At 72.6% G+C, this 13578-nt stretch overlaps 1 protein-coding gene across 1 annotated transcript; it reads right to left on the reverse strand.

The window, feature by feature from the left end:
- Positions 1-8547: 8547 nt before the first annotated feature.
- CBX4 (chromobox 4) lies at positions 8548-13038 on the reverse strand (the record flags this gene model as incomplete). The annotated part of the gene is made up of 5 exons (XM_084239448.1): positions 8548-9945; positions 10137-10203; positions 11924-11989; positions 12854-12897; positions 12970-13038. 5 exons carry the CDS (start codon positions 13036-13038, stop codon positions 8548-8550), a joined length of 1644 nt encoding a protein of 547 aa, XP_084095574.1.
- Between the last annotated feature and the right edge of the window lie 540 nt (positions 13039-13578).

Genomic DNA, 13578 nt, shown 5'->3' on the forward strand with positions numbered 1-13578 from the left:
AGTCGCTGCCTCTCGGGCTCCCCGCCAGGGGCCCGGGTGGCTCCGTCCTCACCCCTCCGCGCTCCCCGACCCTCCCCGTCCTGCGGGGCTCCTCGCCTGTGTCTGTCTCTGTCTCTTTCCCTCCGGCTGCCGCCTCTTGCCTCCCGTCAGCCTTGTCTCCCCTTCCCTGTTCTCGGTCTCCAACGTTCTCGGCCAGAATGTGTGCCAGGGGCCGGGTCAGCCGGCGGCCGCCTCACCGCTGAGGCCCTGGCACAGCCTCTGCTGGTGCTTCCTTCTGGAGAGGAGCCAAGAGAAATGAGGGCAGTTTGCCTTGCGGGGCCCCACCTCGGAGGCTCCCTGCCCCGCCAGCCAGGGTCCCCAGCTCCTCCTCTGCACAGGGGAAAGGGCAGCCTTCTCAGGGACGTCCTTTCCCCACGGGCCAGCTGCCCTCTGCCCACCTCTCCACCTGCAGGGCCTCTCCCCCCAGTCCCTGCAAAGGCCCCAGACCGCCCTCCAGGCCCAGGGCTGAGCCAGCGCCATCTTTCTGACACTGGGTTCCTGTGGCACAAGGCAAGGGGCAGAATCCATGGGGACGTACGCCACCCGTTGAGGACAGCTCGGGGCCAGCGGAGGGCAGCTGGGCCCACCACCTGAGCACACGCCTGCAGGCAGGCCCTGGCCCGCACCTGCCGGGCATGAGCACAGAGCCCCCAGGACTCCGGCTGCTTCCGCTTGGGCAGCAGCAGGAGTTTCCACGCCTGCTGCCCAAGCCAGCTGCTTGCAGGCAGTGCCCAGGCCACCCTGGCGGCTGGTGCTGCAGCAGAGCAGGCACTTAGCCACTACCACCCTGCTCCCCGCCACGCTGCCCCAGGGCATGAGCCCCACCGGCCTGTGACTCCCACCGGGGCTACTTGGAGGGGCTCCGGTGCGGTGGCTCCCTGGGGCCCGGGCAGAGGGCCGTGGAGTCCTGAGCCACGTGGCAGGTCCCCAGCAGCCGCTGCAGGCTCCTGCCTCACCTTGTCGCGGGACGAGAGCGGCCGCTAAGGGACACGGCGCCGTGTGCCTCCGGCTGGCTGAGGCCACTGGAACCACGAGCCGGCCCTGGCCTCAGGCAGGTCGCATCTGGCAGGCGCTGGGCTGTCTCCGTTTGGATTTGTTGCCTGGATCACAAATTGACAGCCGGGTTCAAGCTCAGTCTCATTCATGGGGGTAAATTAATTACTCGCATTGAACAAGGGAAGTGAGCTGATTGGTGCTAAGCGGTCCAGACAGGTGAGGATGGAACATGGTCCAGTCGGCTTTGGAGGGTGGAGGGTACGAGGTCGGGCAGGAGCCAGCTCCGTTAATTCGGTCCCTGCCCCCCAAAGAAAGAAGGACTCGGCAGTCAGCCTCCGAGGAAGCGCAGCGTCCAGCACTGACCTCCCTAGATCTCCTTAGACCCCCTGCACCCGCCTCCGGCCCTGCCTCTGCTGTCACCCAAAGGGCACCGTGGGCCTTGGCTGGGTGTCCCAGAAAGCCTTTGGCTATTGGTCCGCACCCACAGCCCTCGAAGGGCTGCTCACACTGGCGTGTCTGACACTGTTGCCTGCTGACTGGTGGTGACCGGCAGGCACGAGTGGCCAGGGCCGTGCGGCACCGTTGCCCTGAGAGCTGCCCGCTGCTTCCGCCCAGCTGGCACCGCCTCCCGGTGCTGTTGCTTCCGTTGCTGTCTGGCCCGGCGTGTGCTGTCCGGCCCGATTTCAGACTGCGGGTGTCAGCTCAGTGGCCCCAGCCGTGAGCACTCCCGTGCCATGGGGAGAGGAGCCCGGGCCACCGCTTGCCCGTGCGCCGCCAGCCGCAGGCTCTCGTCCGCGGGACAGCGCGTCTCGCTCGCGTGGCCTTTGTTCGGGACGACCCGGCCCTGCAGATGCCACCTGGGGTGCGCCCGGAGCTGCTTCTTTCCCCAGTCTCTTGTCTGTCAAATAAACCCCGTTGTTGTTCCCGGAGCCTCAGTGGTCTCGCGACGCGGGTGAGACCCCAGACAGGGACCCGGCCCCACCGGCCCCGCCCTTCGAGCCTGCTCTAGCTCTGCTCGGCCACGGGGACTCGAGGCGCTGAGGTTAGCGGGTTTCTGGGCATCTTGGAGAGCTGAACCCCCAACAGCTGTGGTTCCCCCTTGGTGGTCACCGGGTTGGACTCTCCCTTTGTCTCCAAACCCCAGCCCAGGGCACAAAAGCCACACCGAGTGGGGCTGCAGCACATGCCAACCGCTCCCGGCCTGGGCACTGGGCTGCGATGACGTCCTTGTCCCTGCACTGTGCTGGGCAACGGCAGGAGAAGCGGCGGGCACTGCTCCCGCCTGGGGTGCACACGCCCGCGGGGCAGGAAATGGTCTTTCACGGACGAAGTCGATACTTCACCTTGAGGGGGGCCTTGGTCTCTGGCCAGTGTCCCCCTCTGTAGAGGAGGGGCCTGGGTAGGAGGTCAGTCCCACTCTGCAGGAGCCCAGGACTCTGCCACACGCTTCACCGCCCCCCCCCCCCATGGGCAGATGACCCCCAGGTGGAGCCGGTCGGCTCTGGCCCTGGCCCTGAGGAGCATTTGTGTGTTTCTCCTGGACCAGCCCCAGGGACTTTCCACCCCGCCGGTTCCTCCATCGATGTTGGTTTGTGTCCTGGTCTGCGGAACCAGGCGTCGCTAAGGCCCAGGATGCAGCAGAAGAGTAAGGGGCACTGCTCCTGGCGGCCCCCACAGCTGTTCCTCCCTCTCGCGGAGCAGCAGCAGGTTGGCCGGGCCACCCCTGCCCCAGCAGCTGGGGGACAGCTAAGAGGCCGGCGCCAACCTCCTCTGTGCCTCTTTGGAGGGTGTCGCAGGCCCAGGGACGAGGGAGTCACCAGGGCCTGAGGGCTCACCCGAGGACCCCCCCTCTGGTGTGCGGCCCAGAAGCCTGGCGGGGCGGGAGGTAGCGCACAGCAGAGCCTGCGAATCCCAAGGCCCATCACTCACACTTCAGCGCTCCCCGCACCGGCCCTGGATTCCTCCGCTCGCGGCTCTGCTCGCTCCCAGCCCCAGACCTGTTGGCAAGCATGAGGAGTAATTCATGTGCGTCAAAAGCAATTTGCAAACATAAATAATTTTCCATGCCAGGAGCGCGATGGCGAGAGGGTGCGTGGAAGGTTGCGGAAACCGCTGGTGCAAGTCCTGGGCCCAGCGGAGTCGGGAGCAGAAGCATCAAGGCCGGAGAGGGCGGTGGGGCCCTTGCTGGTGCTCCCCAAGCGGGTGCGGCGCTCGGAGCTGCCCTCCCCCGACTCTCACCTGCCCGGCCCGCCGTGGCACCTGTGGGAGCCCAGGCTGTCCCGCAGTGGGGTCTCCTGCCTCCCAGATGGCGCCCACCCGCACAGGCAGCGACACGCGCTGTTTCGCACTTGTGAGCTCAGTGTCGTCACGAGCCGCTGGACGTCGCTGGCCTCGGCTGGCCTCCGCTCTGCGGAGGTGAAGTGGCCCCGAGACCACACTCTGCTTCACACTCTGCTTCCATGCGGCTCCCGCCGGAGGTCACAGAGGGCGCCAGGGCGAGGCCTCCGAGGGCTGGGGTGCCAGCGGCGGGGGGCCCTGCGGAGGCCCCGCGGGGAGCACAGCGCTCAGAAGCCCACCCCAAGGGCTGCTCCAGCAGAGAGAGACAATGAGAAACCAGATACCATGGAATTAGTGAAGAATTTCTCAGATGAAACAGGAAAGAGAGGAAATCCAGGGAGGTTTACGCTACACCTGGCGCAGGTTGAAAGGATTCCGGGCCAGTTGCTGGCGAGGAGAGACCCCCGGAGCGTCTGAAGGAGCCTTCGCTCGGGCCGCAGGGGAGAAGCATCCCTGCCCGCCCGCCGCCCAGCCTCAGTGCCACACACAGCGCACACGACGCATGCGCACTCGAACACGTGCACACGCTCATGCACATGTGCATGCACATCCACACCATGCGCTCACGCTCGTGTGCACACTCACTCACATGCATGCACACTCACGTGCACATGCACCCACAAACCCACAGGCACACTCCAGCAGTCACGTGCTGATGCACACCCACAGGCACACTCTCCAGCACACTCACGTGCATGCACACCCACGCACCCACAGGCACACTCCAGCAGGGTCACGTGCACACGCACGCCCATGCACTCACTCAAAGCTTGGTCATCCCTTGACCATGCCAGCTTGCTGCCCCTCCTGAGATGCGAGAGCTTGCAGATAACTGGATCTGCAGGACACAACCGCACGACCACAGCCGCTTTCAGTGTGCTGTCACCGTGCCGCCTCACCCACGCAGCTCACACGGAGCCCAAATGCAGAATGAACGAGTGCAGCGCTGCCCCTTCTCCGCCCCCCCCCCCGTGACCCTTGCTGAAGGGCAGGCACAGGGACGAGGCGACCAGCATTGGCAGGATCACGTGTGCGGCACCACCTGCAGAGGTGGAGCCCCAAGGCGGCCTGGAGCTTCCTGCAGGACCAGCCTGGGTCGGGCTCCCCAGATCTAGCTACACAGAGTTATCTGGACTCTCAGAAACATGACAAATGGGTCAGGTGAGGGGGTGGCAAGACCCCAGACACCCCAGCCTCTGCTCTGCAGTCTGGACCCTGACCCATCTGGACACAGAGGCCCCTGGGGTGGTCCGGGCTCTTCCTCCACTTGTGGACGCTGTGGAGGCTGGATTTGGGGCCTGTGCTCTTGTCCCAAAGTCCCCCCACCCCTCCCTCCCTCCCTCTCTCTCTCTCACGCACACACACACGCAGAGTGTTTAATACAGAGGCAGTTCTTTACAAATGTGCTGAAAATACCCAAGATGTACCCCCCGCCCCCCCGCCTTCCAGGTTCGTGGGATCTGTCCTTTGGAGTCTGCGTGAGGCCATGTGCAGTTGACAAGGAGCTGGGCAAGGTGAGGCAGTAGTTCAGCCACAACCATTCCCAGTAATGGCTGGAATATTCTAGAACATTCTAGAGGGGGGCGTGCGCTGGCCTCGGGACCCCAGAAGCTGTGAGAGCATGGTCCCCAGAGCCCGGCCAGGTGGCTGCGAACCCCGCCTGTTTCCCTGTGCCTGAACGGGCCGTGTGGTTACAGGGCCGATGCTGGCTCTGCGGGGCGGAGCCCTGGGCCACAGGTGGTTCCACAGCCTGGTGTGGAAGGGGCACATACCTGTGGGAGCCGGGAAGAGCGGCGGGGCAGCAGGGCACGGCCGGGCGATGGCACGAGCGCGGCAGGGAGGGGCTGGAGCCCAGAACTGCCCACAGGGCTGTTCCACCCTCTGCATCCTGACCAGCCACGCAGGCCCACGGGAAACGCCCGTCCCCGCCAGCGGGGCCCTGGCCCTGCACTGGCTCCAGGGCTTGTCCCACTGCCCCCCCCCCCGCCAGTGACCCCCGAGAAAGCTGGCAGGGCCAAGAGGGAGGGGGACAGAACCGCCACGCAGGGAGTGAGGGGCGCTGGCTCCCGGGGGGCCGGGGGAGGGTGGGTAAACGTGGTGAGTCTTGGGGCTGGGGCGAGCGAGGCTCCGGCCCAGGGGTCCGAGGGCATCTGGGCCCGCGCAGGGTGTTCAGTGCTCCCTGGGAAGGAACCATGTGTTTACTTAGGGGGTTCTCCAAGCACCCTCAGGGCACCCCGACCCAGCTCAGACTGTGGCCGGGCGGTGCAGGAAGTGGGCAAAGACCCTCGGGCAGGGCAAGGAAGAGAGTTTTGGGGGCGGGGCACTGCCCCCAGATCTGTCCTGCCTCGGTGCATGTTCTAGAAGTTGCTGGAGCCCTGGGCGGGCGGAGAGACCAAGGACCAGTTCTGCTCGTCGTGCCTCACGCAGAGAAAACTCCCACTGCGCCCTCCTCAGTCACGGCCCTGCCCTCCGTGACACGCTGCGCCCCACCCGGCGCTCCACCCACGTCCAGCCTCGCAGCAGCCACATTCCCAGGGCCACCGTGTCCAGCGCTCTGCGGCCTCCTTGGTGGACGCGGCCTCCTGTGGGCAGGGACTCTCCGCACTGACTGCGAGGCTGGGGCTCTCCAGGGAGAAGCCAGGGCACCCGGGACGCCGAGTTCCCCGGAACACGGCATTTGAAGGACGCATGAGTGGACACACTTAGCCACGCTGGACTGTCCTTCTGAAATTCCAACTTTGACGAGCTCAGTCTGGCAACCCCGCTCCAAAGCGCCCAGGGGGGACCGGGGGTGGAGTGGGCTGGCAGCACCCTGGCTTGGCTCTTGTGGGGGTGAGGCAGCCCAGAGGCGCGGAGCTGGGGGTCCTGGGGAGCGAGCTGCATGGGCCCCGGATGGCCCCGCGCCTGGCTGTCAGCTCTGGGCCCGGCCCCAAGGAGAGGGTCACCGGGAGAAGAACCGAAGGAGTTTGGGTTTCCCAGTCACCACCCTCGGGACCGTTTCCCTCTTCCCTTCTCTCCCCTGAACCTGGACTCGGAGACCCTTCACTCTTGACGGCCGGACACCACAGCCGTCAGGAAGAGCGGCCCGGGGAAGAGCGGCCCCCAGAACAGGGCGTGGGCCCCGCCCCGGGCCGTCCCTCAGGGAGCGCCGGGATGTGGAAAGGCCTGGAGGCCGCCAGGGCGGTGCAGGGGCCTCCGCAGGGGGCAGGCGCGGCGCAGAGCGGCTGGACCTTGACCGCCTCCAGGGGCCTCTGCCCGAAGGCCACCCGGCAGGTCCGCCAGGGCCAGGGTCAAGGCCGCGGGCCACCTGCGGGCCACACCTTCAGGGGAGGGGGAGCGGGGGTTTCCTCCGCCCCCCACCGCCCCGCCCCGCCCCGCCCCGCCCCGCCCCGCCCCTCTGCGGGCCCAGCCGGCCCAGGCCACCCACGGGGTGGGAGGGGCGCCCCAAGGGCCAAGCCCCCTCCCGTCACGGCCCTTCCCACCCTCCGCCCGGGCCGGGGGAGCCCCTGGCACGGCCCTTTGTGCGGCGCTGAGGGCAGCGGCTTCCAGCGGGCGGGCGGCCTGCCAGGAGCCCCGGCCCCCCCCCCGCGCTCCCGGGGGGGCAAAGGGCGTTCACTACGGCGGGGGAGGGGGAGGGGCGCGCGCTCCGCAGGGCCGGGGCGCCGGGCGGAGGGAGGGCGAGTCACAAAAGCCGGCGAGAAACTCCCAACGGTTTTTTTTAGAACTTCCCCTCCCGCCGCCCGCCCCTCCCCCACCCGCGGCGGCCCGGCCAGCGCTGGCCACGGCGGCGCATCAGCCGCCCCGCGCGGCGCGGCCCCCCCGCCCGGCCCCCCCGGCGCGACCCCCCCGCCCCTCCACGTCGCGCCCCCGCCGAGCGCACGACCTGCCCCGCCCGGCCCCGCGCCCCGGCCCGCTGGCCACCCCGGCAGGGGCCTCCTGCCCCCGCGGGTGGGGGGCCGCCCGCGGCCGCTCGCCCCCCCGCCGCACATCTGGGCTCTTAGCCCCCCCCCGCCCTGCACCCCAGCCCCGCCCGCGCCCCGGCGCCGCTCCCCGCGGCCCGGGACCGGGGCGGCCTCGGCGAGCCCCCCGCCCGCCCCCTCGCAGGAGGCCCCGCCCCGCCCCGCCGGGGCCTCCGTGGGCGCCTCGGGCCGGCGGCTTCCGGGGAGACGCCTGGCGGGGCGCCCCGCGGCCCCTCGGGGTCGGCGCGGCGGACCCGGGCGCGGCGGGGGCGGGAGGTGCCGTCGGGGGCCGTCCGGCCGGGCGGGGTCGGGCAGGCGGACCCCCCGCAGGGGCGCCCTCCCCCCGCCCCCCCCCAGGCGCAGCGCGGGCGGCGGGGCCGCGGGCACGGCCGGCGCAGGGGGGCGGGGCGGGGGCGCGGGGCCCCCCTCCGCGTCGGCGCCTCCGGACTTCCGGGAGCGTCATCCTCGCGCCCCGCCCGCGCCCCCCCACCCCCCGGCCCCCCCAGCCCTCGCAGACGCCGCGCGGGACGCGACCCGCGCTTCCTCCCCGACGCCCGCGGCGGAAGAGGGGCGGGGAGACGGCCGGGCTCCCCACCCCCCGGCCCGCCCGCCCCCCAAGCAGCGAGGGCGCAGCTCCGACATCGCCATTTAATATTTACATTCAAGCAGGTGACATGGAAGCTTATAGTTCAGACACGTCTAGCAGCAGCGGGTTCTAGAGCTCGCGTGGCCTTAACCACCTCCCCTTGCACGTGGACACGACACACCCGTGTGCACAGTATCAAAAAATAGACCCGGGCGCGCGGCCCGCGGGGATGGACCAACCGAACACTGGACGGGGCGGCGGGCGAACAGAAAATAGCTCGTCTGGTATAGAATATAGGGCGATCTAGGGGGCTCCATAAATCTAGGTCTTTATATTTCCATATATAAATACCTACAAATAAATATATATATATCGGCCCGGGGGGGCCGGGCCTGCTGAGCTCGGACAATACATTTCAAGAATAACACCACGTACAAACGGGGGCGAGTCTGCACTGGACACGTGAGCACGGTTAGGATATAATACTAGAGCTCGGGGCGCCGGGGGCCGGGGCGGGCCCGGGAGGGGCGCGGGCGGGGCGCGGGCGGGGCGCGGGGCCGAGGCACAGTGTGGCGGGGCCGGGGCGCCGCCCGCGCGGCCCGGGAGGGCGCGCCCCGCCGCCGGCCGCGGCTACACCGTCACGTACTCCTTGAAGGTGACGGTGAGGCAGTTCGCGGTGACGTCGGTGATGATTATATTCCCAAAGAAAGGCTTGAACTCGCTCAGCGGCTCCTCGGGCTCGTCCGGGGCCTCCTCGGCCGGGGGCTTCGCGGCGGCGGCCGCCGCCGGGGCGGGCGCCTCGGGCTTCACCTGCGGGGCCCCGGCCGGCTCCGCGGCGCCGCGCGTCTTGACGCAGCGCAAGTCTATGGGCTCGTCCAGGTCCGAGTCCAGCAGGATGACCTCGGGCTGCGGGGGCGCGGCGGGGGGCGCGTGCGCCGCGCGCTCGGCGGCCGGGCCGCCCCCCAGGCCGGTGGGGGTGCTGATGCTGCGCGCCGTGAGGCGCTTCTTGCCCGGCTCGCGCTCGCCGTGCGTCTCGGAGAGGCAGCGCTTGCGCGCGTGGGCGAGGCTGAGGCCCCCCGCGGGGTGGGGGTGGGCGTGCGGGTGGGGGTGGGGGTGCGGGTGGTGGGCGGGCGCGTGCGAGCCGCGGGCCGGGTCCCAGCCCAGCAGGTCCGGCTTGGTGGTCAGCTGGAGCGGCTGCTCCCCGAAGGCCTCCTTGGCCGGGGAGAGCTTGCGCGAGGCGGCCTCGGGCGGCGGCGGGTCGCCGGGCCCGGGCGCCTCCTCCTCCCGCCTCTTGGGGGGCCCCTCGGCCTTCTTCTCCTCCGGGCCCCCCGCCGCCCTCTTGAAGGTCCGGTCGGCCGGGGCGTGGCGCTCCTCGGCGCCCGCGCGCTTCTTGTGGCCGGGCGCGCGCGCCTCGGCCTCGGCCGCCTCGCCCGACTTGATCTTGACGGCCTGCATGCCGTTCTCCATGTACTTGCTCATCACGATGACGATGCGCCCGTTCTTGTTCTTGTTCTTGACGATCTTCATCTTGCCCCCGATGCCGTTGCCCGCGCCCGCCTCCTTGGGCGCCGGCGCCAGGCCGTTGGGGGGGCCCTTCTCCGCGCCCTTGCCCGGCGCCCCGGCCGCGCCCGCCAGGGGCTTGACGGCCCCCAGGTAGCCCTTGGCCGCCGCGCCGTGCGCCCACTTGTCGGGGGGGTGGCCCTTGGCGCCCAGGTCCGCGCAGGCGGGGCTCGGCGCCTCCTTGTGGCCGCCCTGGAACTGCAGGTCGTACATCTTGGGGTCCGGCTGGTAGGGGTGGTGCTTCTTGCTGTTGAGCTGGTAGTAGTACTTGCCGCCCTTGCCCGGCGGCGGCGGCTTGCCCGCGCGCTCCTTGCCGTGCGGCTGGTACTGGTGGTGCTTCTTGCTGTTGAGCTCGTACTGGTGGCCCTGGCCCTTGCCCGGCGCGCCCAGGTCCAGCTTGGCGCGGTTGTCGGCCGAGGAGTCCTGCAGCCCCGTCAGCACATTGGAGCGGCGGGCAAAGGTGGGTACCTGGGGGGGCGGCGGGGGCGGGGCGTGAGGACAGGCGTGGGAGCCCCGCGGAGCAGCCCCCCCAGGCGGCAGCGGAGTTGCGGGGGGGGGGGCAGGAGGTCAAGCAGAAAGGAGGCCGAGTTGGGGAGCTGTGGAGGAACCCCACCCTCTGGGTCCGGGCAGCCCCGGGGGTGGGGGGCCCCGGCGCTCACCTGCACCACCAGCGGCTTGGGCTTCGGGCCCCTCTTGCGGTAGCCCATCAGCTGCTCCTGCCGTTCCCTGGGGGGGGGGCGCAGAGCGTCAGCCCGGGATGCCGCCCCTCCAGCTGCACCCCGACCCGCGGGCGGCCCCCACCCCCGTCGGCGAGCGGCCAGGAGGGTCAGCGCCTTCGGGGCGGAGGGTCCCCGGGCGCCACGTCGCGGCAACCTTCACCCGCCCGAGGGCTGCTCCCCAAGGCCCCTCTGGCGAGCCCCCGTCCCGTCCGGCCCGCGGCGGAGGGGGGGCTCCTGCCGAGCCGCGGCACCCACCGCCCGGGGCCTTGACCCCGCGAAGCGGGGCGCGCACGGGGTCCGGGGCGGCCGGCCGAGCCCGGGATGCTAATGGCCTCATTAAGATTCAGATAACGAGCTTGGAGGGGCGCGCTGGGGGGCCGGGCCGCAGGGGGAGGGGCTGCGCCCTTGTTTACACGGCGGCAAATGAGCCAATTAGGGGCGGGGTGGGGCGGGCCCGGCCGCAGGTTCGCGCCGCCAGGTGACGGCTCCGGCTCCGCGGGCCGGGCCGGGCCGGGCAGGGGCGGGGCGGGGCGGGGCTGCCGGCGGCACCGCCTCCTCCCGAGACTCCCGGCCGCCGGGGTTTCCAAATTATTCATAAGGCCCGGGCGGTGCCGGTCAGCGCTGCTGCGGGGCGTCCTCGTCCGCGGGGGGCGCCGGGCTGGGGGCGGGGTCGCCCCTCCGGCGCGGCCGGAGTCGTGGCCCCCCAGGCGGGACACCCACTCCCCGGGGGCCCCGCGTGCCCTGCCTGGGCTGACCCGGGGGACCCCGCCGCGGGCCTGACTCCGAAGTTGCGCGGCGTTGCGCCAGCCCGCGCCGGCCCCGGGGGCCGTTACGCAACATGGCATCAGCCGCCGACTCGGTGACGGGGTGGCGGCTCCCAGGTGGGGGGCGGGTCCCTTCTCCCTGCGCCCGCCCCCCCCCCCCCCCCCCGCGCGGGACGGCCGCCTCCCGCAGCTGCGCCCGGGCCGGCGTCTGTGGTCTCCGCGCCAGGCTCGCAGGGGAAGTGATGCGAAGTAGGGGGGCGGAAGGCAGCGGGGCGGCCCTCCCCCCACCCCCCGAAACAGAGAACCACAGCCCCGCGGGAGCCCAGCTGGGTGCAGGGTGACAGCACCTGCGCGCACGGCGCCCCCGCGTCCACCCGCCCCTCCCGCCGGCTCCCTGCGCCCTGCGGCCGGCCCGGGTCACCCAGGCCCCCGGAGGGGTGTGCGGGGCACCCAAGGCAGACAAACTCTGCCGCCCCCCGCGGAGCCCGAGCGCCCGGGGTGGGGTCCAAGGGGCCGAGGTCTTGTCAACTTTTCTCCAGCCCCCAACAGGTTAAGTCCAGCCCCGTGACGTCCAGCTGTTTCCCAACCGGCTCCCTCGGGCTGGGCTGCCCGCCGTGCCCGTGCCAAGCGCCCGCGGCTGCAGGAACGCGGCACCTCGGGCCGGGGGTGGGGCTCCGCGGGGCGGGGCGGGGCGCTGCAGGGAACCCGGCACGCCCACGCGCGCGCCCTCCCCCAAGTCTCCCCCAAACACCAGCCCCGTCTCCCCGGCCCTGCCCCACCCCCACCCAGGGCCGCAGCAGCCACAAGGACGTCGCTGGAGCAGCCGAGGCCGCGGCCCAGTCGGTCGGGCCGGAGGGGGAGGGGACGCCCCGGGCCCCCCTCGGCCCCGTCCCCCTCGGCCGAGCCGCTGGGCCTCCCCCCCTCCGGCCCCGCGGCGGGCTGGGGCGCGCGGGGGGCGCTCACCTGTTCTGGAAGGCGATGAGCAGCCGCGGGTCCAGGATGTTCTCCTCGGGCTCCCACGTGTTATATCTTGCGGGGAGAAGGGGGGCGCGGGTCAGAGCCCGAGCGCGGCCTCCAGGTGGGGCGCACCAGGCCTCTGGCCGCCGAGCCCCGCGCTGCGGGGGGCGGGGCGGGGTGGCGGCCGGACCCCGCCGGCCCCGCGCCCGCCCCCCCATAAACGCGCGGGCGGGGAGGGGGAGGGTCAGGAAAGCGCACCCGGCGCTCACCCCGCAGTTGTCAAGAATTTCAGGCACGTTCCTGCGCCGCGTTCCAACGCCGCCGGCTCCCCGAGCCCCCGCGCGCGGCCGCGAGATGCCGGGGCGCCCGGCCCGGCCCCCGCCGAACCCCCCCGCCCGCCGCCGGCGCGCGGCCCCCCCGCGGCCCCCCCGCGCCCCGCGCCCGCTGTCACGGCCGGCGCCCCCGACGCGGCCGCGGGAGCCGCCGGCGCGCGGGAGAGCGCGGGTGCCCGCGCCGCCCCAGCCGGCGCCCGCGCCTCCGAATCAGAAAAAATAGCCCCGAGCGGCGCCGCGGTGACAGCGCCCGGCGTTTCCTGCCCCCCCGCCCTGCGCGCCGGGAGGGAAGAGGCGCACAATTGCGTTTTCGTCGCTTTTTAATTTTTTTTTTGGTTTTGCAATATGGAGCCGCTCGGCGCAGCGAAGGGAAAGGAGCCATTTTCTGCTGCACATCAGGCAGCGCCGCGCCTCCGCCCTCGCGGCCTCCCGCCCGGCCCGCGCCCGCGCCCCGCGCCCCGCGCCGCGCACACCCGCGACGGCATCTCCCGGGGCGCGGCGGGCGCCCGCCCCCGCCCCCCAACCCCGCCGGCCGCCGCGGCCCCCGCCCGCCCGCCCGGCCCGGCCCGGCCCGGCCCGGCCCCGCGCCGCCGCCGCGACTTACTTGGGGGACCAGCCTCGCCATTTCACCAGATACTCCACCCGGCCCTGCGGAGACACGCGCCGTCAGCCCGCGCCCCGCGCCCGCCCGCGCCCCCGCCCGCGCCCCCCGCGCCCCACCTTGCGGATCCGCTTCTTCTCGATGCTCTCCACGGCGAAGACGTGCTCGCCGACAGCTGGCAGCTCCATGCCGGCCAGGCGCGCCGGGCGCGGGCGGCCGCCGGCTCAGACGCGCTGCTCGCCGGCCCCCGCCCCGGCCCGGCCCGGGCCCCGCGCCCCGCGCCGCCCGCCGCTCGCCCCCGCGCCGCCGGCCCCGCTCGCGCCGCGCAGACACTGCCGGGCCGGGGCGCCGGGCTCGGGGACGACGTCGGGGGCGGGGCGCGGCGTAGGGGGCGGGCCCCGCGCGGATTGGCGGGCGCGCCGCGGCCGGCGGCGGGGGGGCGCGGGGCCCGGGCCGCGGGCGGGGGCGCGGGCGGCGCGGGGGCGCGCGGGGGCGCGAGGGGCGCGCGGGGGCGGCGGGCCGGGCCGGGGGCCGGGGGCCGGGCCGGGCCGGGGTCTCGGGCGCGCGGCCCTCGCCGGCGCCGCGGCCGCCCCCGGCCTCTCCGGCGCGGGCGCGGCGCGCGGAACCCCGCGGGGCCACGGAGGCATCCCCGGCCGTGCCCGGGGCACCCACTTGCGTCATGCGCGCCGCGCGGGGCCCGCCGGCAGGGGGCGGGCGCGGGGCCGGGG

Source organism: Talpa europaea, assembly GCF_964194135.1.
Source record: "Talpa europaea genome assembly, chromosome: 7".
Taxonomy (NCBI): Eukaryota; Metazoa; Chordata; class Mammalia; order Eulipotyphla; family Talpidae; genus Talpa; species Talpa europaea.